The sequence below is a fragment of the Lepisma saccharinum genome, chromosome 4 (genome assembly GCF_977018435.1).
Source record: "Lepisma saccharinum chromosome 4, izLepSacc3.1, whole genome shotgun sequence".
In the NCBI taxonomy this organism is placed as follows: Eukaryota; Metazoa; Arthropoda; class Insecta; order Zygentoma; family Lepismatidae; genus Lepisma; species Lepisma saccharinum.
In genome coordinates, this window is record NC_139232.1 from 37,002,284 (window position 1) to 37,026,414 (window position 24,131).

At 37.4% G+C, this 24,131-nt stretch overlaps 1 protein-coding gene across 3 annotated transcripts in view; it reads right to left on the reverse strand.

Moving 5' to 3' along the window:
* Positions 1–663: 663 nt before the first annotated feature.
* LOC145986420 (selenocysteine lyase-like) overlaps positions 664–24,131 on the reverse strand; it is a 51,178-nt gene continuing 27,710 nt past the window's right edge. For all 3 annotated transcript variants that reach the window (XM_083120416.1, XM_083120414.1, XM_083120415.1), the window contains exons 4-8: positions 20,984–21,128; positions 16,377–16,521; positions 6,818–7,045; positions 4,827–5,004; positions 664–880 (exon numbers count right to left, since the gene is read on the reverse strand). In XM_083120416.1, coding sequence (XP_082976542.1) covers positions 729–880; positions 4,827–5,004; positions 6,818–7,045; positions 16,377–16,521; positions 20,984–21,128 — 848 coding nt within the window. In that variant the 3' untranslated portion in view covers positions 664–728. The remainder of the gene's footprint in view (positions 881–4,826; positions 5,005–6,817; positions 7,046–16,376; positions 16,522–20,983; positions 21,129–24,131) is intronic.

A 24,131-nucleotide genomic window follows, 5' to 3' on the forward strand; every position in this document is an offset into this window, starting at 1 on the left:
CCAGGTTTTCCAGGTGTGTAGGAACCCTGATTCTACATAACATACACAAAGAGTAATAATTTATCACAAGATGTAACAAAATCGTCCAATCTTGGTCATTATGAACAAACATATCCATCACTATCCACTCATTACCAATACCATGTGCACTTTGGTTTTGTAATACTGATAGTCTTAGTAACATGTGGTGGCCGCGGTGGCTCAGTCGGTAATGCGTCTGAGTACCATGCTAAAGGTCCCGGGTTCGATCCCCGGCCGGTTGAAATCCGGGAACTTTTCTAACGGTGGAAGCGGTCCCGGCGCACACCCAGCGTCGAATAACATGGGTACCTGGGGGAAACCCTGTGGGGTAAAGGCGGTCAGGGGCATGATGCTGATCACATCACCCCCACTCACGACCGGATCAAGAAAGTGTGGGGCATTACCCCCACACCCCCTATACGCCTTCATGGTATGGTGCTATGCACAGGGGAACACTTTACCTTTTCTTTTTTAGTAACATGTAAATAACATGAGAAAACAAGGAAGTCACTTACTACTTGACCAAGGTATCTTTAAATCAGAAACACACTCTTACATTTGTATTACTGTATTAGAAAATCAAGGAAATTTTCAAATGGCTTGCAGCATCTAAGGATGAATGTTAAAATAAGAGCTCAAGAGTCAAGTCAGAAAATAATATTGGAGCAATACAAGAAATACAATCCAGATATACACAAATTGCACCCTTATGATGATTTTTTACAGGACAGTCTTTCAACAGCTTGTTTCATGTCTTTCACAGCTTCATCTATATCTTTGAATGATGTTTCTCGTCCTACACTTAAACGGATAGCATTTGTAGCCACATCATAAGGAACACCTGACGCAAGTAGTACCCCTGAAAAAATTACAATTATTTTTACCTGTAACATAATTATAAATGTTAATAAAGTTGAGAGAGAATAAATGTAATAATTATAATTCTTTACCTATTTGATAATACAATATACTGGACACAATGCATTTTTAAGTGTCACAAAAAATAAATAAAGATTAAAATTATAGTTGTCGGCCCATGTACATATTATTTCGTATTCATTTTAATCTTAGACTTCAAAGAATTTGTTATGTTGATTGCAATCCCTACTTTTTCAAAAAGAAATATTTGCCCAATGTCACCAAACACTCCGAAAAAGTAAAGTTTACAGAAATTGAATAACAGAGAGAAAATGCAAAATTTAAATATATGCCACCACAATTATTACAATAAAATTAAATATTTTCTGTGTGGTTCATTTATACTTCTGGTAGATTTTATTTTTATCCTGGCAGGATGCTAAGTAAAAATTACCCACAAGCAAAATAGGTTATAAAATTCGAATTATAATTGTTTTAAAACTTGCGAATAATAATACCTTCATTGATTAACCTCATTTTATTAAGTTTGAACATTTTTATTGTGTTACATAATTGATAAGGATGATAAAAAGAAAAAAGACAGGAAGATGAGTGCTCTCTGCCACAACATAAGGATGCATGCTGGGTAAATATTACCCAGAAGCAAAATTACTTCATAAGTCTGAATTATAATTGGTTTAAAGCATTTAAATAACAAAACCTTCATTGGTTAATCTAATTATTAATTGTGAATGTTTTTATTCCATTATACAATTGATAAAAATGAGGAAAAAAAGAACATGTTGAAATATCTAACTGAAACGTATGAGTATGCATATGGATGAAATTTACTCAGGCAGTGTTTCTACGGCCCTACAAGTGGCACTAACAAAGTCTCACAGCTGATTGAATGACCCCACAGTTGGAAACGTTCACTGGAAAGGTACTGATAAAGGTAACCTCAGGCAGTCATTGGAAATTATAAAAAAAAATATTTCAAAATTGCCTGGGTAATTTTTACCCATACTCATGTCCTTACAGGTTTTACATTTTAACTGGTATCTAACCACTGTCATTATCCACATAAAAAATAAATATGTGCCAGTGTAATAAATAAAATGCACGGTATTCATTTCATTGTACATAGTAATACAGAGAAAAACTTACATTTCTTCTCTCTTGTGATTACCATATTTACTCACTTTCACTTTCAAGTAAGTGAAAGAAGGAAATTTGTATATACATCACGTTTCCATGAACAGCAACACTATCATAGCTTGGGAAATTTATTGTCTGCATTTTAATCTGACTTTGCTGATCATGGAATGTCAGACCTAATAGTTGTCTCATATATGTTCAGGAAGAAGAAAATGTGGAATTTGGAGGAATTTATGTTTTTTATGTGTGACTTGCATGTAGCAGAATGGTTACAATTCTTATATTTTGGTGTGGGTGGTCCTGAGTTGAATCCCCAGTTTGAACTATAACATACCGTACATTCTTGTAAAGAATTAGTAATGAACTCTGGTCCAGACAGTAAGATAACAGCAGCAACGAGACTTGAAGTCTGACGATGTTGCCAGTCAAACAATCTCGATTTTTCCTTTCATAATCACATTGCTAAAAATGATTTACAAGTACAGGGAAATCATCCCAAAGCAAGTCATATTTGTTATTTAGAATCTTGATGATTAGATGAAAATGAAGGAATGCTCACAAATAAACACCTGTGCACAGTGTTTGGTAACCTTTCTATCGAAAGTTATCTTGCTTCCAAATTCCTCTGGAAAGAGCAAATCATAAATGTACACATGTTCTTTATTTCTTGGATATCATTGTTGTAGGAATATTTCTATCCATAATTTATGAGAATTTGTACAATGCTCAAAGATGTGTGTTACCTGTTACCTATGGTGCTTTGGCTAATTTTTGGGCCATGGCCTCCCCCAACTTTCTTCCTCCAGAATGCCCTGTCTTGGGCTGCTCTTCTCCAGTTTCTGATGTGAAGGATGGAGTCTGCGTCCTTCTGGATACTGTCCTCCCATGTAATCCTTGATCTTCCTGCAGGTCTTCTTCCTCTCACGTTTCTTCCTAGCATCTCCTTCGAGATCCGGTGCTCATCCATTCTATAGCTACATGGCTAGCCCAGTTTAGTCTTTTTATTCTTATGTATATGGAGAGAGGTACTTCCTTATAAAGTTTGTAAATTTCGTCATTATATCCAATTCTCCACACTCCTTGTGATTGAATAGGACCACAAATCCTTCGGAGGATTTTACGCTCAAATGAGTCAAGTTTGTTATCAGCTTGTTCCGTAAGAGTCCATGCTTCACATCCATATACTACAATACTAAGAATGAGTGTTTTGTATAGCATCACTCGAGCTCTCCAATTGAGATCTCTACATCTGATTAAAGGTAATATCGAGAAGTAGACCTTATATGCTGTTTGAATATGTGCTTGTATTTCTGCTATTTCTTCATTTTTATCATTCAGGTTTGTACCTAGGTATGAGAAGTTGTTGGCCATTTTGATGTTAAAATTTTCTATTGCTGTGTTCTGTTCACAGTTTCTTCTTTTCCTTGACTGGATTAATATCTTTGTCTTATTATCGTTTATTCTTAGTCCAACTTTCTTGACTTCCTCATTCAGGTCCTTAAAGACTTCCTTTACTCTTCTTAGTGATCTAACCATGATGTTAATATCGTCTGCATATTCAACTATTTGTGTAGATTTGTATTGTAGAGTGCCTATGGTATCAATTCCTAGCTGCCTGATAACATATTCCAACAGCAGGTTGAAGATGAGTGGGGCCAGTCCATCTCCTTGCTTCAGTCCTTGTTTTACTTCAAAGAAGTCTCCCAATTCTGCTTGGATGCATACGGAGACAAAGGTATTCTTCATTGTCAGTTCTACCAATCTGACTAACTTCTCTGGTATTCTGAATTCTCTCATATGGCCTATCATGTCTCTATCTATGGAGTCATAAGCTTGATGGAATCAACGAAGATTTGGAAGACATCTATATATCCTTCCCAACACTTCTCCAATATTTGTTTTACTGTAAATATCTGGTCAATGGTGGAGCAGCCTTTCCTAAAAGCAGCCTGGTATTTTCCTATGATGGTTTCTGAATTAATTTCCAAGCTTTGGAGGGAAAACTGTGAGTCTACCACTCCACACATTCAGCCCCTAAGGCAGATTCTAGAATAAGTCATGAGTAATGCACACATACTGTGGGTTAAATAGGTTCTTACATATTTGTTGATTAGAAAATATGAATATTTTAAAAACATTAAGATCACACTGCGAAAGAAAATTTGCCACAACAAAGAAACCAGAAACTCACATGAATAGTTTTTAATAATTTATTTGTCCATATTAGAGGGCTGCAACGAGTGTTTTTTGCTTGACCGGCAAATAGTTCGCACGGATGACGCTAGATAGCCCTAGGAACTGACAGCTCGGTCACCATGACGTCACGAGCGAATTTCGCTCGAACAGGCAAAATGATCAGTATACACTCGAAACCCAGTAGTTCACGTGTAACCATAATTTTTCTGTAGTATTGGCCCTTCAAACATAGATCGTGAAGTGAAAGACACAGTGAAATTGAAACTGAAGTGAACATAGTCTTCATTTTCATGTTAAAATGTAATTTAGTCCATCTTTACAACACATAGCAATGCATGAAAATGAATAGATGATTATGGGCTGAAACTACCATGACGGATTTTTACGCATATATTTGTACGATTATTGTCCCATTAAAACGATATTTGATATTCTATATATTACGCTCAAGCATGGGAGATTCGATCGAGTATTTTCGAGCGAAAGTGGTCCAATGCAGTACTCTAGTCCATATGTTTATTCAGGAACATACTCCACACTCATAGTTAATGATTAAAGGTCACGTTAAGATAAGAGTAATAGCACTTCCTTACCTGATGGCTTCCCTTGAGAATGGCAAGCAGCAGCAACACTCGCTACAACACGTTCACAGGAAGATAACACTCTGTACCCGGCAAGGCCATCACCAAGAAAAGACATGTTGCAAGTGTTTGGTAACCTTTCTATTGATTCACTTCTGCAGTTGAAAGTTATCTTGCTTCCAAATTCCTCCTGAAAGAGCAAATCATAAATGTACACATGTTCTATATTTCTTGGATATCATTGTTGTAGGCATATTTTTATCCATATTTTATCAGAATTAATGAGAATTTGTACAGAACCATGCTAAACAGAAATTGCAGGCTGCATTGATTTAGTGGTTAGTATAATGTGGTTCAAAGGTTCTGTGTTTAAGGTCAAGGAAAATATGAGTGTTTCCTTGTAGTTTTTACTCTCTCATTAAATATTATTCAAATTTAATCAGCATCAAATCATTAATTTTGTATATTTTACTGGTACTTTTGGCTAATAAGTGTGAAGATGAGGATGCATGGTAATAAGACGAGATAGATGAAGGGGTAATCACAAGACGAGCCTCACAGAGGATTATACTGACTGTGAGTCCAGATGCAAGAGCCTTTTTAGTCTGCAAAATTCAATCTAGGGTGTACTATGTGGAAGGGACGTTGACATTTGGGTAACTTCGGAAAAGGTTACCCCTTACACCTCTGGTATCAATTCATTTGTTATTAAACAAACAGGCCAGAAACGGCAAACTGCATTTATAATATTTTTTAACCATTCATGTAACAACTCCAAGATTTATAGTTCACTCCCTGAGGTAGCATATTGCCATCTCCTTATAAAATATAGTTGGATTTGATTGATGAACATTATCATGAAGGAAAATTAAGAACAGGAAACTTGGCAGGTTATAACTAAAATTTGTTTTAAAAGTTCACTTTCTGCAAAAAGAGTAATTGGGATTTAGTAAATGAGACCTGTTCCCATTAGGCTACATATATGGGTCATTTTTCTAAAATAGGGTAGAAATGAGTAAATGATTTAACTAAAAATTTAAATTGTTGAAAATTTGTAAAAATAATGACATATTCTGTCCTTAAAGGACCAAATCAAATGCTAAGCTTGGCCAAGATCATTTGCTTCTAATTCTTTAGAAAATTAAAAATTGCAAATTTTTCTCATCCACGGAATGGGCATAATTATCCATGGAGTGGACATTTGTCACTAAGGAGCATTTCATCACCATAGAGTAGATTTTAAAGTCCTTGGAATGGATATCTGTGTTTTTTCCTCCTTTTAAGCAACCAAACCTTTTCTTTTCCTTGGTGAAAAGTAGACTTCAACTTTATTTCTTTTTAATCATAAATTTCTTTTCTATCTCCATGAACATCTCTGTACACACAGTGGATATCCAAGTAGTGGACATTTTTTTCTTTTATTGTATTACTCCATGGAAATACAAGTTATGCAAAAATAAATTTTCAGGTAAGTTCTGCACATAATGTTTATCATTAAATGCATAATAATTAATGATTGGCAAAATATCTCAACTTGAGAAGCTTGTCCACGGAGTGGACACGTGATCTCGACAAAGTTCACATATCAGAACTTCATCCCAAAAATCTCACACAAAGGGCAAGAAAAGCACCTCTAACTGTCCCTTGAAATCACAATGGCTTCCATTCCCTCCAATGTCCTGATGCAGAGTGAACAGTCCTGCGCTTTGTGGAGTCGCTCAATGACTTCAGGTTAGAAAGATAAAAAAAATGCTCGAAGTGTCATTTGGTTAATACTCATAAAAACATGCTGCATAAATACTACATAAAGTTTTAAAAAGTTACAAATAACACTAAGGCCATAGAAAAGCTTCGTTCCCGTACAAACTTGCAACATTACAAAAGTGATTAATGGTTTGTTTTCCACCTAAAACTATAACCATTCTGGTAAATATTTGGCTTCAGAAAAGTAACTAATAATGTACTTAAATCTCGAATTCCCATGTTATACCAGAGAGTTTTACCTTTAACCTTTGTTCTAGGTAATTTCTAGTAGAAAGCATTTTCTCTTCATAGCTGTGAATATTTTTATGCACTAGGTCGGCTGCTTTCCCTAGACCTGCTATCATGGCTGTATTTTCAGTTCCTGGTCTAAAGCCTCTTTCCTGTCCTCCACCATAGAGTAAAGGATATATAGGAGTTTCAACTTCCAGATTTCTAACGTATAAACATCCTATTCTTGGTCCATAAAACTGTAAGATAAATAAATATACATATAAGTATACAAACGGATGACTTGATTCAGTCATAATTCTTCTTATCACAACCAAATAGACATGAATTTACAATGCATGAAGCAGCATGGCACAGCAGACGACACACACCGGAATTGCCAAGTGGTAGAAATCTGAACTCCAACCAACTGAGTGTAAACAATGCAGTTGCATGACATCATCTCCATCCTAGGTGACATTAATGTACGACAGCCCCACACTTGAGCGTGCCACACTCATAGTGGAATGACTGGCAAGTGTTATCACTACACGTGAGGTCATTTTGTATTACAGAGCCTAGTAAGCAACACTTTCACCCTAAACACCCTGCATAGAAAAAAAAAATACTCCACATAATTACAATTCTAAATAGGAAATCCGTACGTTACTACAGTCGAACCCTGATTTTCTGTTCGCGAATTTTACATTCTCCCGCATTACACGTTCAATATTGATGGTCCCAACATAGCATGTTGTAAAATTTTCCTCAATTATAAGTTTTTTCGGCTTGGTCCCCTGAGAAATGTAAAATCGAGGTTCCACCATATATAAGACCAGGGACGTAGCTAGGTTGATTAGTTTGGGGAGCCAAACAAGATTTTTCTATCAAACTATTATAAATTAACAAACTATTTATACACCATATAGGCCTATACTGCATACATACATTATATATGTATGTATGTATATGTACACACACACACACACACACACATACATACATACAGTGGCGTAGCAACAGATTGCAAGGCCCCCATCTGTTCTTTAAATTTGAAATCTCAATGTAAATCGTTACTAAATGTTCATGGATACGTAATCAATTTACCATATTTAAATAAATATAATAAATTGCTGACGAAAATTATATTTAATAATTTCACTCACCCGGAAAGTGTATTTGAGGAAGATGAAATCTGAAGCTGTAGGGCATGCCCGTACTCAACGGAAGCGTCATGGGGGCCATGACCCCCCCCCCTCGAACTATGAAATATTATAATGTGGAGATATAAAAATGTACGAAAATAACATTGCTGATTTTTCAGATTGTGCAAGAATTTCGAATTCGTCCTTGCATATAGGAATGGGTTGTTCTGAAGAGAGAGAGTTAGGCTGCAGAAGTTTGCAGTCTGCAACATTGAGTAATTTTTGTTTTATAACCATTGATGCAAGGCTAAAAGACATCCCCATTTAGTCGGGACAGTCCATTCATGTTACGCCCATGATTTGACGTATTCATTCAAATTATAACGTTTAACTAGAATTTATAACCAGAGAAAAGCAGAATATTTTAATTTTATTACGCACAAAAATTAGCCTTTTCCATATTTTTTCTTACTTCCATTTAGACTATTAGACCTGTATTTTTCGTATCAACCCTTTGAGATGCAAGGGGCCTTTAGGCATGCTACACCACTGTGTATATATATATATATAGTCTTGGAAAGAAAAGGAGCAAGGGCCTCCTCGGTGGTGCATGGTAGCATCGTCGCCTTGTAATCAAGGGGTTCCGGGTCCAATACCCGGTGCATGCTCATAGTAGTTCGGATCCCACTTTACACTGTAGAACCAGTCCCGATTAGGCATCTCATGTATACAGTTGATACCGGAATCGAATCTGGTATCTCTTAGTTCAAGGTGACCGCGTTAAGCACTATTCTATAGGGCGGGCCAGAGCCTTCTATGGCATCTGATTGTTCACTTGGGAAATGATGACGATAAGAAATTATATGCACACGTCTAATTTCTTAAAATTAATCTTATTTGTGTATGGAAAACTGAATGTATGATGGCACTGGATAAAACAAAGTTCCCACATGCTCAAATGATTACACTCTCGTCTTTGGTTTGGCAAGTTCAACAACCTGCCTGGGTTCGATTCCCGATGGAGGCACATAGTTGTTCGGATCACTTTAAACTGTAGGTCCAGTCCTGATTAGCCTTACTGTGCATAAAGTGGACTTGAAACACCAGTTCAATTAATCAATCAATCGAAAGGTTCAAGGGTCGATCCCTGGTGGTCAGGCCGGTAGCCAAAATTTGATTTCGAAAGGGGCTTATCCCTTATCGACAGCCACCATCTAAAGGTGGAAAGGTTGGGGGAGGGGTAAATGCGCTGAAGATGAATTTCTATATGGTATATCGCAACTTACCATATACAAGATGTTTAATCCTGTTAATGAAGTATATTTATTTGTAGGATTTCGGGAAAGGACTGCAGCCCCCGAGCCCCTTCCCTGGATATGTGCCTGCTTGCATTAGTTCCAAAATTTCTATGCTGTTCCAACATCATGAGGACAATTTGGGAAGTACTTGAAAGCGATATGGAAGCAAATTCTGCTCTATATGGGACTCGATGTGATGACCACACGCAACCGAATGAAAGAACTCTTCACAGGCCTTGTCCCTCAATATTAATTTTACTGACTAATTGTAAGTTTTTCTCGGCCTCCTCGATGACACAGTGGTAGCATCGCTGCCTTGCAATGAAGGGGTCCTGGGTTCGATACCCTGTGGAGGCACATAGTTGTTCAGATCCCCGATTAGTCTTACAGTGGACTTAAAACACGAACTCGATAATTGGAAGGTTTTAGAAGAAATAAACATAGCTTTTTATGCATTGTACAACTTTGCTTCCTTTCACCTTACTTTTACAGTTTTTCTTCCTAAGAATTCCACTGAGTATCCACTGAGTATAACACGCTACGAAACCAGAGGTCCAAGGTTCGGACATTGGACAGGTATGGTTGTATCATGTCTGTTCCATCGCCATTCCTTTGGCTTATCATTCATCCTCATCGTCGCATTTAACCCAAGAGGTAGAAAAGCGGCATAATATAGAAATATATAAATGATCGATTTGGTTTATTTTACTTCGCTTTTCTGACACTTTTTGGCTAATCGTGAAGATGAAAATGAGTGATTTGAAATTGATGAGAGGACCATCATAAAGAACACAAATGCCCAGTCCGATTCGAACCCAGGACCCCTTGCATCGTAATGCACCTTGTTAACCACTTGCACAACAAATAGAAACAGAAAAGGTTTGATAAGTTATTTGCTTCTCCATAACTCATGATCATATTATAAGTATTAGTCGCTGTATGACTAGGGATTAATTATATTTGTATGTCTAGCCAACCTAGCCACCTAAGCAGCAGCAGCTTCCACATTTGCAGGTGGAGGCTAATGAAGAAAAATCACAGAAAGAAAGATAAACAAATTTTGTAACATAATACTTATAGAGCATGCAGACGGCTGTAAAAACAATTGCTACATACCTAGTTTCCTTCCTTAATTGAAACGTTGTTTATTCTTCATTATACATGTGATCAACCACCCTGGGAGTCGAACCCAGGATCTTCTGTGGTAGTCAGACTCTCTTTTAGAATGCCAATATGTTGGATATTTGGTCGATCAGTCGATCCTGATCCATTGTTTCCAGAGGAAGACAATCTGGCAGCTTCTCATTCGACATTTTACTTGCGATGTAGGAAAACGATAACACAAACAATTTGTGATGCTATCTTCTTGCGTTTACAGAAGTTTACCCCCGCTCGGACCACAAATCCTACTTCAAACTATCTGACAGATATCAATTGTCCACCAAATCAACAGATGAACCGACCGCTTCGATGTTTCTCCGAATTTTCAGAAAGTGGCCTTTCCCCTCCTTTGCAGGGCAGGTCATTAGCAGGAGGGTTGAGTGCATGTGAGAAGAACCACTATGTCATTCATTCGCGTGCCGAAAAAGGGACAAGCAATAGAATTCTGTTCTTGGAATTTGAAACTCATAGGGATATCTTTTCTGAACCATAAAAAAATTAACCCAGAAAGTTCTAGCCACCGTAGCTAAATCTTCCTGTTTGTGTCGTCCTTTCAGCACCCATGGTGGCAGTACACGGCCAGGTGAAGAGAAAGTGCGGGTTCTGGGGGGATCCTGGATCTGGTGTACAGCAGGGAGGAAAAGTGCATTTTCAATAGGTCTCAGACTTCCCTGACCGGCACGGACCACAAAACTATTAACTGCATTCCCTCCCAATACAGCTGTTTGTGTTCTTCAAGCAAGAAAGAGGGAAATAAGAAAGAAATGCCTTGCTTGGGTTCGTGATACTTAAAATTGAAGAAGTGTTTCAAACTGCAAATAAAATGTACTGAAGAAATATCTTGCAATATTTGTCATCAAAGTAAAATTTCCAGCAAATACAGAACAGTTTCCAGGGGGCACGTGGGCATTTGCCGGGGCCAGTGCCCCCACGTGCCCCCCTAACGACGTCCCTGTATAAGACCCAAATACGACAGACCGAGACGTAAAATGAATGCCGACAGATCTACCCAAGCAATTCAAAATAACATATCACAGTGCTACAAAAACCTGTAAGTCATGGATCACTATGGAAAAGTATAATTGTATAAATTATTTCTCTTGTAGTGTACAGTTATTACAAGCACAGTTTTTCGTTGTGATGTTTCAGAACACACACTCCCTTCACCAGACATTTATTTTTAATTTGTAATTACCGTAGACTACAAGAGAAATAATTCTATAGAATGCAAGCAATATGTACATACAAGAAAATTATAATTGTATATCCTGAAATAATACGATACAGTAAACATGCAATTGAAAATCATTTTAAAGTGACAATAATTGTAGAAACATAATATATTGATGAGGTATAATGAGTGATATTAGAGAAGTGACTTGTTTAATGCTCTCTTTACTCTGTTCATTAACCTGTCGCCTTTATCGACTGCCTTTAGTTATCCCAAGAACGCCCTGGGTTTCTTAATGCCTTTGTGCTGAGGTTATACGGGAGGTGACGAAAGGACACCTCACCGATAGAGTACTGGAGGAGTAATAACCTCTCGTCCAGCAGAAGTATAAAAGAGAAGTCCGGAAGGACATCGCTCTCAATTTACTCAGATAATTCTTTCAATACACTTGGTGCGGGATAATGGAGGAACATCAGTCAGAGTCGAAGGACGGACTCTGATAAGTTATGGACACAACTTACATCTTCATCTAGGACAGGACTCTACAAGAACAGCGGCAGGTATGATAAGTGTGGAGAGAGCATTCTCACTCAGTTATAACTCATCTTTTCCTTCATGACCGGGGCGGGCCCCTTTTTGCAGTTGTTATGAACCGTAAACCTCTCGCTATATAATTTGCTACATCCCAGTGACTCTTGATCCCCGATCTTTGTTTGAGTCACACTTCAATATATATAAAATATCAGCCTAGGCAGTTTCAGCCCACAATCATCTACATTATTTTCATATATTGCATTGGGAAGATGGACTAACAACATTTTAACATTGAGGTAATGAATGTTCATTTAAGTTTCAATTTCACGGCATCTTTCATTTCACAATCCATATGATCTCGAGTGTATGCTGCTATTTTACCTGTTTGACCATTATTCACTCATGAAGTCATGGATAGTGAAGAGCTTTCAATTTCATACAATATCTAGCGTTGTCCATGCAAACTACTGGGTGCTTGAGCAAAATCGACTCACTGCAGCACTCTACAGTGGATAGTCAAAATTAATTGGTCACAAGATGAAGGAAACAACACTTTCTCCTCACAACATTTTCACCGAAATTACTACACTACATCAAGTATGTAAGTATTTCTTTCTAGGTAGCTATTACTAGCTATGTGTGTGTGTTTCATATCCTCAAGTGAAAATCTATAAATTTTATGTCTAGAGATATTAAATTTCTTACTGCTCAATACTTTTCAGTCATAATGTGATCTTTGTTGGAGCAGCTAGCTTCAACACTAGCTTTGCTGCCTGTAAAGATTGTTTAACTTATACATTATTCAGATTTTAATTTAATTATTATTTTTTTGTACTGATTACATGTGAAAATGACAATGCAGTAGGATTGTTTTCTTTCTTCTCAAACCTTTCCATTATTTCCATGATAATAGCCATCCACTTTGAAACACTCAACACAATAATACAACATTAAAACTTCTCAGATGTTTATATATTAGGCACATCCAGAAAGTAAGTTTCCCACTCGCCCACAGGTGGTAGGCCATGCGTATTCAAACTTTTTGTGCATGCGTGAGTGGCACATGCCCTGGCTAGTGAATGTCCTAGAAGATGCCTCCCGAAAGTCCTCAGTAGCATCGCGGCAGCAATGAAACATGGCGGCTCTTATTCCATCTCCCTTGATTTGCGAGGTTCTTTTGGTGATCAAGTTCTTGAACGTACAAAACATACAGCCAATCGAAATTGATTGTCAGCTGTGCCAGGTGTATGAGCCAGACGTCATGAGCAAGCAGATGGTGCGTCGTTGGTGCAGGACATTTACTGAAGGCTGGCAAAATGTGCATGACGACGAGCGCAGTGGGCAGCCATCGGCAGTTACGGACGAGCTTGTGAAGCAGGTGCAACAGCGAATATTGGAGGATCGTCGCGTCACGATCACGGAACTCAGCAGCCATTTCCCGCAGATTTCTTGGTCGTTGTTGCACGACATTGTTACAAAACCCCTCTTGTTCCGGAAATTGTGTGCCCAGTGGGTGCTGAAACAACTGACGCCCGAACACAAAGAAAAACACATGGGCAAGGCGCTGACATTTCTGGAGCATTACCATGATGATGATGAATTTCTCAACCGGATCATCACAGGGGATGAAACGTGGGTTGCATACAGCACCCCAGAAAGCAAGCAGCAGTCCATGCATTGGCGTCACAGTGGATCTCCATGCAGGACGAAGTTCAAAAAGACTGTGTCAGTGTGAAAAGTGATGTACACTGTATTCTGGGACAGACAAGGCATTTTGCTCATCGAGTTCCTGCCCAGAGGTGAGTCTGTGAACGATAACCATTACTGTGAAACACTGGGGACATTGCGACGAGCCATTCAGAATAAGCGACGCTGTAAGCTCTTGCTGCACGACAATGCGAAGGCACACTGCAGCCCTTCTGGACAGGTTCGGTTGGGAGGTGTTCGATCATCCATCGTACAGCCCGGATCTTGCTCCCAGTGATTACCACCTATTCTTGCACCTGAAAAAGTTCCTGTCCAGTCAACATTTTCACAGCGACAAAGAGGTTCAGACGGCTGTGACACAGTGGTTCGGCACCCAGGTGGCAGACTTCTACGATGCAGGTATACAGAAGTTGGTCCCATGCTATGGCAAGTGCCTGAATTCCGGCAGGAATTATGTTGACAAGTAACTGGACAAGTGCTGTATCTGTGGCAATAAATCATTGAATGAAATAATGTTTCCTTTTTGTGTAAAACCCCAGGGAAACTTACTTTCTGGATGCACCTATTATATGTATGTTATTTCTCATTTTTTACATATAAGGGTCAGTCAGTGGAAAACAGGCCACCTGGTATGTGTAGATGACATACATTTCCTGGATGCGGAAGGTGCTAGTACGTGACATATTCATCATTGAATGATGGCAGTGTATGGGGAACTTTATTTATCTCTGTCACGGGTGAAGGAGTGGAGTCGGATATTTCGCGAAGGAAGAATGTCACTGCAGGATGACCTAGACCATCTGTCACTGTCGCAAATAATGACCTCATCCAGCATGTGAATGTCTTGCATACTATTGCCTTTCGCCACAAGGAAACGCATGATTTCTAGCTGCTCTTCCTCACTGACCTCCATGACATGCCGGACGGCAAGTCCCTGCACGTCTACACTTCACATGTCTGCACTTCTGCTTTGCACAAGCCTGCGATACGACTGCCATCTACCAGGCGACAATGGAACCCTCTTCCAGTGCAGGAGTTTCGTGGAGCCACGGCATCTACACGTCGAGACATGCTAGGTGGCTTGTTTTCCACTAACTGACCCTTATATATTGCCAACAAAGGTGACAATCTCAATGTAAACCGTAAGTTACTTATAAAGATAATTAATTCAACACTATACACTGCTTATGAGTAAATATTGTAACTTTTATTTAATATGCGACAATACATTTGTGAATGGTCAGCTAGACAATTAGTAAACATTTACGATAAATGTAAGTACTTTTTTAAAGAAAATCTATTATACAAGGGGGTGCTGATAAGTTTCTGGCTTTGCTCTCTTCCCATCGTTTCCCAATCGCGATTCATCTAACATTTGAAAGTGTGTAATATGAGTATGTTATGGTTCAAAAATAATATTCCTCCCATAATAGATTCTTTCTATTTTTCAGGTTTGAAGTAGTCACGGCGGAGGCACAAGTCATTTTCACGGGGTGTGATCAAGTTTCTGTTCCTCCAAGGAAAGTCTGTGAGAGATAAGTATCCTTCATACAGCACCATAAAAGCCTGAAGAGCTCGATTCAGGACTGGACATTTCAGCATCGAAGACAAGGTCCGCAGTGGGTGCCTTTCATCAGTGACGGATCAGGCAACATGTGATGCTGTGCATGACATTATTCTTATGGATCGGTGAATATCAGCCAAAAAGATTGCCGAGATAATGAACATCTCCTGGGAACGTGTAGGATTCATCATACATAATGCACTGGACATGAGGAAACTTTCTGCCCAATGGGTTCCGAAATGCTTGAACACTGATCAAAAACGACAGAGAGTGAAGTCATCGGAGGCCATTTTGGCTCGATTTCGTGCTGGTGTGGAGGATTTTTTTGGCAGATTAGTGACTGAGGATGAAATGTGGCTACATATCTATGATCCCGACACCAAGGATCGGTCCATGGAATGACATCACAAGGGGTCACCCCGTCCGAAGAAGTTTTGTGCACAAAAGTCATCCAAGAAGATGTTGGTGTCAATGCTTTGGGACAGGGATGGGATTTTGATGCTGGACTACCTCCAGGTTGGTTCTATGATAACTGGTGAATACTACGCAACCCTTCTGGGTCAATTAATGGAGCTTATCAAGAAGAAACACAGAGGGAAATTGACGAAAGGCATCTTGTTTTTACAGGAAAATGCACAGTACACAAGGCCAACATTGTGATGGACAAATTCCATTCCTGGGGTTTTGAATTGGTCAAATACCCACCCTATTCACCTGATTTAGCCCCCTCTGATTATCACCTCTTCCCCCACCTGAAAAAAACATCTAAAAGGACATCAATTTAGTGACATTTCTGATGTAATTGAAGCCACAGAGAGCAATCAAAGAACTATTATTTGCAGGGGCTACAGAAGTTGCAGAAAGAGATGTGCTAAATGTGTTAGGCTTAGGGGGAATATGTTGAATAAATATGTAGTACTATCACTCTATCTCAATTATTTCTGGGTAAAGCCAAGAATTTATCAGCACCCCCTCGTGCAGACCAAGAGATTAAGTTATTGTGTAATTTACCTTATGTCCTACAACTGTGAGATAATCAACGTTCAGCGAGTTCACATCAACAGAGATCTTTCCAACTGCTTGTGCAGCATCAGTATGAAAAAGTACTGGGCAGTTTCCGGCATGTTTCCTCTCTTTATTTACTTTCCTTATAGCTCTATAAAACAAAATAATAATAGAAATTACAAATGTACATAATATGAAACTTGCTTTATTAAAAATAAAATAAATTCAGGTTCTGATTCATTATCACAAAGTTCAAGGTTCAACCTGATTTTCAGCCTGAACTCACAACTGTCTTTTAAATTTCTTTTGTACCATGTAACACTCTGGTGCGAGTGATCCAAGTTTCTTGAAAATGGCTTTGATTTTTTCCACAAATGGTTGCAGTTGGTTGGCGAATGTTGTTCATCACATCAGACACTGCATGGGGAAGTCTGGAAGACCATGACATGTCCTCCCTTGTACCCCTTGTAGTTCCACCTAAAACTGTAAACACATTCTTCTTTTCCATTATGGACTTGTGAACTATTTAAAAAAAAAAAAAAAAAAACGCGAAGAAGTTTGCCTTTGCATGTTACTATTGTGCTGAATTGCTGTTTTTTTTATTACAAGGTGCACGGGCAACATATTGATTACATCAGATGGGAGTACCAGGTGTGACCAACATCTGGCTACACTATTCAATCAATGTTCAGGTGAAAGAAAGGAGTTTACATAAAATGCATATTGTTATCATTCTGTTGTTAATTCAATAAATACCCACAGGGAGCAGCAATGCATATTGAAAATTTTTGCAAGCGACTCCATATCTGCCTTTTATCTGTTTCTACTTTGTACAAAAACTGTTTTACACCTTCCTTTTCTTCAATACTAAATGTTCATGCAGAGAATAATTTTCTTGTTTAATGTATAAAAACTATCTACATAGACAAATGGGAATACCCAGTGCAAGGTTCAAGTCTCTATTGCTTTGTACAAAAGTGACTTATGTTCAAAGTCTGGGTTGCATGAGTATCTGGACACAACGTTTTTTACATGTGATATGACTCATCTGTAACGAGTAACCACCTATGATAAAACAAGGCTCCCTGTTGCAGCATTTCAGACACGAGTGACTGTGCCCTCTGTATGCTCAGAGTTGTTTCTCTTAGGACAACTGGTGCTGGTGGGCTAGAACTGTTGCTGGTAATATCGCACAAAGACTTCCTGTCCAGTGCCCAATACATCTAAATTATCTCTGCACAGTATAATCCTGTACGTCTCTTATTTCCCCTTTATAAATAATAAAGAAGTGAGACGAGGATTATATTATCTGTGCAGTGGAAGTTAATTATCTTTCAATAGGTATTTAAACTATTTAATGTAAACTTAATATTCTTTCAACCATAATCTTTAATAACAAATCATATCATTAAATATACTTTCCAAATTTATATATGCATCACATGGTTCATTCATACCCAATCAAAACACCTAAGAACCACATTTTAGTTAACTCAACAAAAATAACTATGTATTATCTCCCAATTAAATTATAACAGTCCGTCCAATTAGATTGTCAAAAGTCAGTAAGTAACGGCTATACGAGTCCGAGCCAACTGCAGCCCCACCCAAATCCCCCACATTCAACATGACCCGGAGCAATCTACCTTTTAAAAAAAACAAAAGCCTTCTCTAGCACTTTTAAGAAGTCGAAATAACTATATTAACGTTAGGCAAATTACACCTGGCCATGCAGGCCCAAAAAGGGTGATACATGGAAATACAGTATACTCAGCCTGTGTCCAGTTAGTCCTATGTCTCCCCCAGTCGGCAAGGATCTGCCACGCCAAACTCCTCGCTCAACTAGCGCAGAAGCTTAGCCAATGGCATACCCTACCTTAGTCACATGTATATTGAGTCTTTAATACGTCACCAATGAGCTATCATACATTATGGGCTTACAACAGTTGTTGCAAATTTTGCCTCTATAAACTATTCAAGAAAGGCTTTCTGCTTGATACATAGATGCCTGGCTGCCATTACTCACTCACTAGAATAAATGTGCGATATGTAAACAAAAGTTTACACCAGGGTGAATAAAAATCATGTTTTTTTATTTAAAAAATATTTCTTGTTGATTTTTTTATATAAATCAGATTACACTTAAAATTACACGTAACACCTGCAATGAGAAAAACTTACAACTTTACTCTTTGAAATGATGTACTTTGTCACTTTGTAATGCTACTCATTTGGCTACAATATATTTTTTAAAGTGTTCCTGGACTTTTGTTACATGCTGTATATATATGTATTTTTTATTGAAAGGCTTTTTCTAGTAAACACCTCTGTAAAATATGTGAAGACTTTAAAATAATTTTTTTTATGTAAATATACATTTTTCTGTTTCTGATACTACACATATGAACCTCTATGAAAATGTTTGTTGATTGTGTTTATGAAACTATAATACATAATTTCAGTAACTTTTCTTCCAGTGAAAATAAAGCATTCTGGATGCACTCTATAATTGTAACCTAAAATATTTTTTAAAGCCTTGTAGTTGAATTTTGGCAATTTTTTTAATGATAGTATGCAAAATATCAGCTACTATGTTCATTTACAGTTTAATGATAATGACACATTAAAGTTTAACATGATTAGTATTTTGTATATTTTTCTACACAAAATCTATAAAAATTATTTAATTTTAAATCAAGAGAATTTAAGTGTGTTTACAGTTTACATATCTTTTCGATGAGCTTCACCTCATCAGTACATATATTTTGATTTTGATTTCTTTGTTTTCTTAGAGCCTAATAAACACTATTAAATTATTATGAGATTAATGTACATTCACTAAAAGTGATTCTGATATCTACAAAATCCTTATGTACATTATTTTATAAATTATTTATTTCAAGTGTTTTAAATCAATGATTTTTTCAAAAAAATCACCTGATTTAAATCAATCCACCTTGGTTTACACCTTACAATTACAGGGTCGCCACTCTAGGACCATGATAAAATTCAAGTATAACTCCCGGTTTTCAAGAACTTTCCAAAAATTCAAGGGTATATCAAGCACATGTTTTCTCCCTTTCAACCTTACGTATTATCACCTCTCATCTCTTACACACACACACACACACACAAATATATTAACAATATAAAGGGCCTGTGCGATTCTAATGTGTCCAAAAATTCTAATTCAATTCCATTGAAATGTATGCATATTTAATTTAAGGTGCGGAGTTTGCATTTCCCATTTTGCATACTCAAACTAGAAATACATCGATAAACACAAGTCAAAAATTTTACGGGATATAGTAATCTACGAGACATTGTAAATTGTATAAGAATTTCAAATTTACCTAACCAACTTCAAGATATCTTATCTTGCAATAATCTTCCGTATGTCAGATAGATTGTTCTGCAAAGGACAGTAACAAACCAAACAGACTGAGAGAATTCTGTTTTATTTTCCACACAATTTTCTTTTCTTTTCTTTTCTCGATAAAAAAGAAGCTAAACTGTGAAAAAACTTGCCTTAGAGCATTAATAAATATGTATTAATTCAATGGGATTTGGACTAATAAAATTCACGCATAATTCCCGGAATTCAAGGAATTCCAGTGAGTAGCCACCCTGAATTAACAATTATGGCAATGATCCCCTCCCCTGAAGCATTACTCAAATTAGAGCAGCTTGATATTCATTGTCTACAACATGTACTGAAGCTCTAAAACCCTCGAGTCTTATTTCTTTACACTCAGATAGCTCCACAATTATACTCACAATGCCAGCACAAAAAATAAATCCAGATAACCTTGATGTTAATACCATGACCACTTTTCTCAAAGATGAAAGCACTATCCATTTGACCATACTGTAAACCATACCCTATAACAGGGTGTCTACCAAAATAAAAAATTCAAAATTCTTAAGTTTTTCATGACCTACTTTCTATTTTACTTAACCTTTATTTACACAAGCCTGACTTAGGTAAAGTTGTAAATTATCAATTAAGAAAATAAATATTTATTTCACGAAAAAACCTACCAAAGGCCAGTTAAGATGAAAACTGAAGTCGTATTTAACAAGAGAATTAGACTTGCTTTATCTATTAATGCATTCTGGACTCCATTTAACAGACTAGCGAGGCTCTGAACTCACAGCCAATATAATCCTATGTGGGGCTTACGTTGTTGCCCCTATATATTTGTGATTGTCCCTTCATCCATCTAATCTTACCACCATTCATCCTCATCTTTGCGATTAGCCATAAGGTGCAGGAAAGTGAAGTAAAATAAATCAAACAGTCATTGTGATAGCAAAAATTCTTGACCACAAGTAAAAATTTTTGACTTTTTATTGACTTCTTGACTTATTTGTTGATTCCTTTACTTTCTCTTGATTTTCATTACTTTCTTGACAGCTAGACAACCTGTATAATATCCCAGTCTTCCTGATGACATAGTGGTAATGTCATTGCCTTGTAATCAAGGGGTCCTGGGTTTGATGCCCAGTGAAGGCACATAGCACAGTGTTTCAGATCCCACTTTAAACTGCAGATCCAGTCCAGAAATGTGAGTTCTGAAATCAACATTTATTGAGAATATCAGTTTTCTTACCGGCTTATTTCAGATATTGGCATAACTATCCCTGTTTCATTATTTGCAAGCATAACCGTTACTAGGCATGTAGATGGCCTGATATGAGATATGACATCTTCTACAGAAATATGTCCACGTGCAGAAACAGGAATTATGGTCAAATCTAAAAAGACACGATAAATATACATGTATAGTTGCCAATTTACACTTTACAGGAAATCCCATTACTAGTTTAAATCAAATTATATGTTCTACTTACTTGACTACTAATTTTTGAAACACACACTACTTAATATCACACAAAGTTGGTAAAGCTATTGGTTCCTTTGAGGCAATGCACCATATCAGCCATGTGATAGAAGGTTGGTTCTGACTGCAACTAAAATTCAGCAGTGCAGAATCAGTAACTAATGCAGGACATGAACTAGTTGATTGGTTGACCAGTTCGGAAGCAAGGAGAAGAATCATTTCCAGTTTAAAAATTAGTTAAGAAGTGGATAATGGGCTTAACATGAAATATAACAACACTATGGAAAATATTTCTGAGCACAAGTGATTAAAAATATCAAACAAAAGCCAGTATAGTTTCTCAATTACTGAATACACGCATAAATTTACATCCAGAGACAACAGCCAGTGGCGTACGCAAGGGGGGGGGTTACGGGGTTTAAACCCCCCCCCCCTTGAGCTTGTGAAATATTATGAAAAATGCTATGAAAAAAAATTAAATGGACAATTTTTCAGTCAAAGATCTGGGACAATAATATTACTATTACTACTTCTACTACTACTACTACTATTAATAATAATAATAATATAATAATAATTTGAATTATTATTTCCATGCAGCATGGAGAAAAGGACAGCATTGCAAACACACGCGTCTTTCAGGGTGATGCCTTGAAAATAACCACGAGTTTGAGGTTAGGTTAGGGTAACTATGATTTAAAAGAGAAAAAAGTTGTTTTGTATCTCAGTTGCCACAATGTTCAACACACTGGCGTACGCAGGATTTTTTTTCTGGAGGGGCTGGAATAGTAAATGTTGATAGCAAATGGCTTCGATTTGGAGGGCAGGATTCATAATAAAATATTTCGTATTTTTGGAGCTTTTCAATCTATTAAAATTGTATTCAAAGACAAAAATGGTAATCGGGATTCACTTTAAAACAGGTTTCGCATTTACACATTTTGATTTTTTAAAGTTCTTAACGCATTTTTATTTGAAAATTCTGATTTTATCAAAATTTCGGTAGGGGCTGGAACACCATCGGCCATCCCTCTACGTACGCCAGTGTTCACCGAACATGTATTTTTTTGTGTGTGAACAGAGAATTAACTAAATAAAGTTGTTGGTTCGTTGTAAGAGGCTAATGTATAGACAAAGGCTAGGCGGACAAGAATACAGTCACCAATTCGCCTTCCCATTGTATTGTTTACCGCAGTTCGTTTGAATGTCTCTTTAAAATGTCTCACCTTGTTGACTAGACAATTATTCAAATGACAATAAGCTTAACTATTGTAAAATGTTTTGTTGGTAAGAACAGTAAGATAATCCAGATGTGAATTATCGGGGACATTTATGCGGGAAAAAAGCCGGAAAAATTCCAACCAATTTCGGGAATCGAACTCGGATCTTCCGCGTGATTGTCAGACGCTCTGCCGACCAGATCACCGCAGCTCCTTGGATGAGTTCCATACTTGATTATTTCAATTTATTTTAATATATTTTCTTGTATTTATGGATCTTCTTCACCCCTGAAATGTCTCACCTCGTTGACGAGACAATTATTTCGTAACAAAGAAACAAACCATCCCAGGATTTGATAAAAATCGGATGACTAGAAAGTAATTTCGTTCTATTGTTTTCATAAATACTATATTTATGTAGATCTCTACTACTCAATAGTAGTAGTAGTAGTGGTATTTGTATTATTATTAGTATTAATTCAGCTAATTAATTAATTATAAGTATTATTAATTAATTGTGATTATTATTATTTAATTAAAGTATAATAAAACAATGGTAATGTGAATTTGGAAAAAAGTTTTAGAAATAACACCCCCCTTGATGAAATCCTGCGTATGCTACTGACAACAGCAGTAGATTTACATTGAAGGTGATGTAATGTTTCCCAGTATTGCATTTATCTAATGGAGGATACAAGCTCTGAATTTCACAAATATTGGTTACACAATTATATTCAATAATAAATATGCATTCATGATTGATGAGGTAAAAAGCGATTTTAAGTACTACTTTTAAGCAAACTCTGGTTGGATAAGTAGTGGGCCTAGTGATGGCAACCCACTTTCTGCACCCCTGTCCAACATTATACTACATGTAGCAGAAAAATCGGTACTTACCCACCCAGAGTTTGAACACATAAGGTACGGAAGATGGGGGTCAAAGGTTGGTATGGTCTCAGGGAGTGTTCGGATGCTGATATGAACACTCTGTAAATACTGAGGAACGCCATTGGGTATAACAACTACCAATACTACCAACAAATCCTACCTCCACGTCCCCGAAGGCTGTTAGCCGCGTGACCCCTGGGCACTGCAGCAAAAAAGATCATACGGCCCGCTTCGGCGGGCCGATGCTGTAGCAGACGGAGGAGGGTGAAGGCGAGTATACAGCGCCTAAACTGGGTGTTATCAGCTAAGGGAGTAAACCCTAACAGAAAATCCTGGTCCTCCAAAGAAATGGGGATTGAGCACTAGGCCAGCACCCTGGTCTCATAAAAATAACCTTTCGCTAAAAGAGCTCAATTACAGAAAGCCGGATGGATTAATGGAAAACGACCTAGGCATATGAAAAGGAATAAGAAAGATATAATCTGTGTAGGAACATGGAATATCATGACTATGCTAAAACCGGGAAAAATGCAAGAAATAGCTGACCAAGTCTTAGCAACAAAGTTGCAGATAGTCGCATTACAGGAAGTAAGATGGAAAGGGCAAGGAGAAATTAAGAAAGACAAATACTCTGTGTATTACAGTTGTAAAGAAACTACGGGTCAGCACGGAACTGGATTCCTAGTAAAGAGAGAAATGGTAAAACATGTACTAGGGTTTGAACCGTGTAGTGAAAGAATATCTAAACTTAGAGTGAAGGGAAGGTTCTGTAATGTGACATTTATAAACGTGTAGGGTCCAACAGAAGA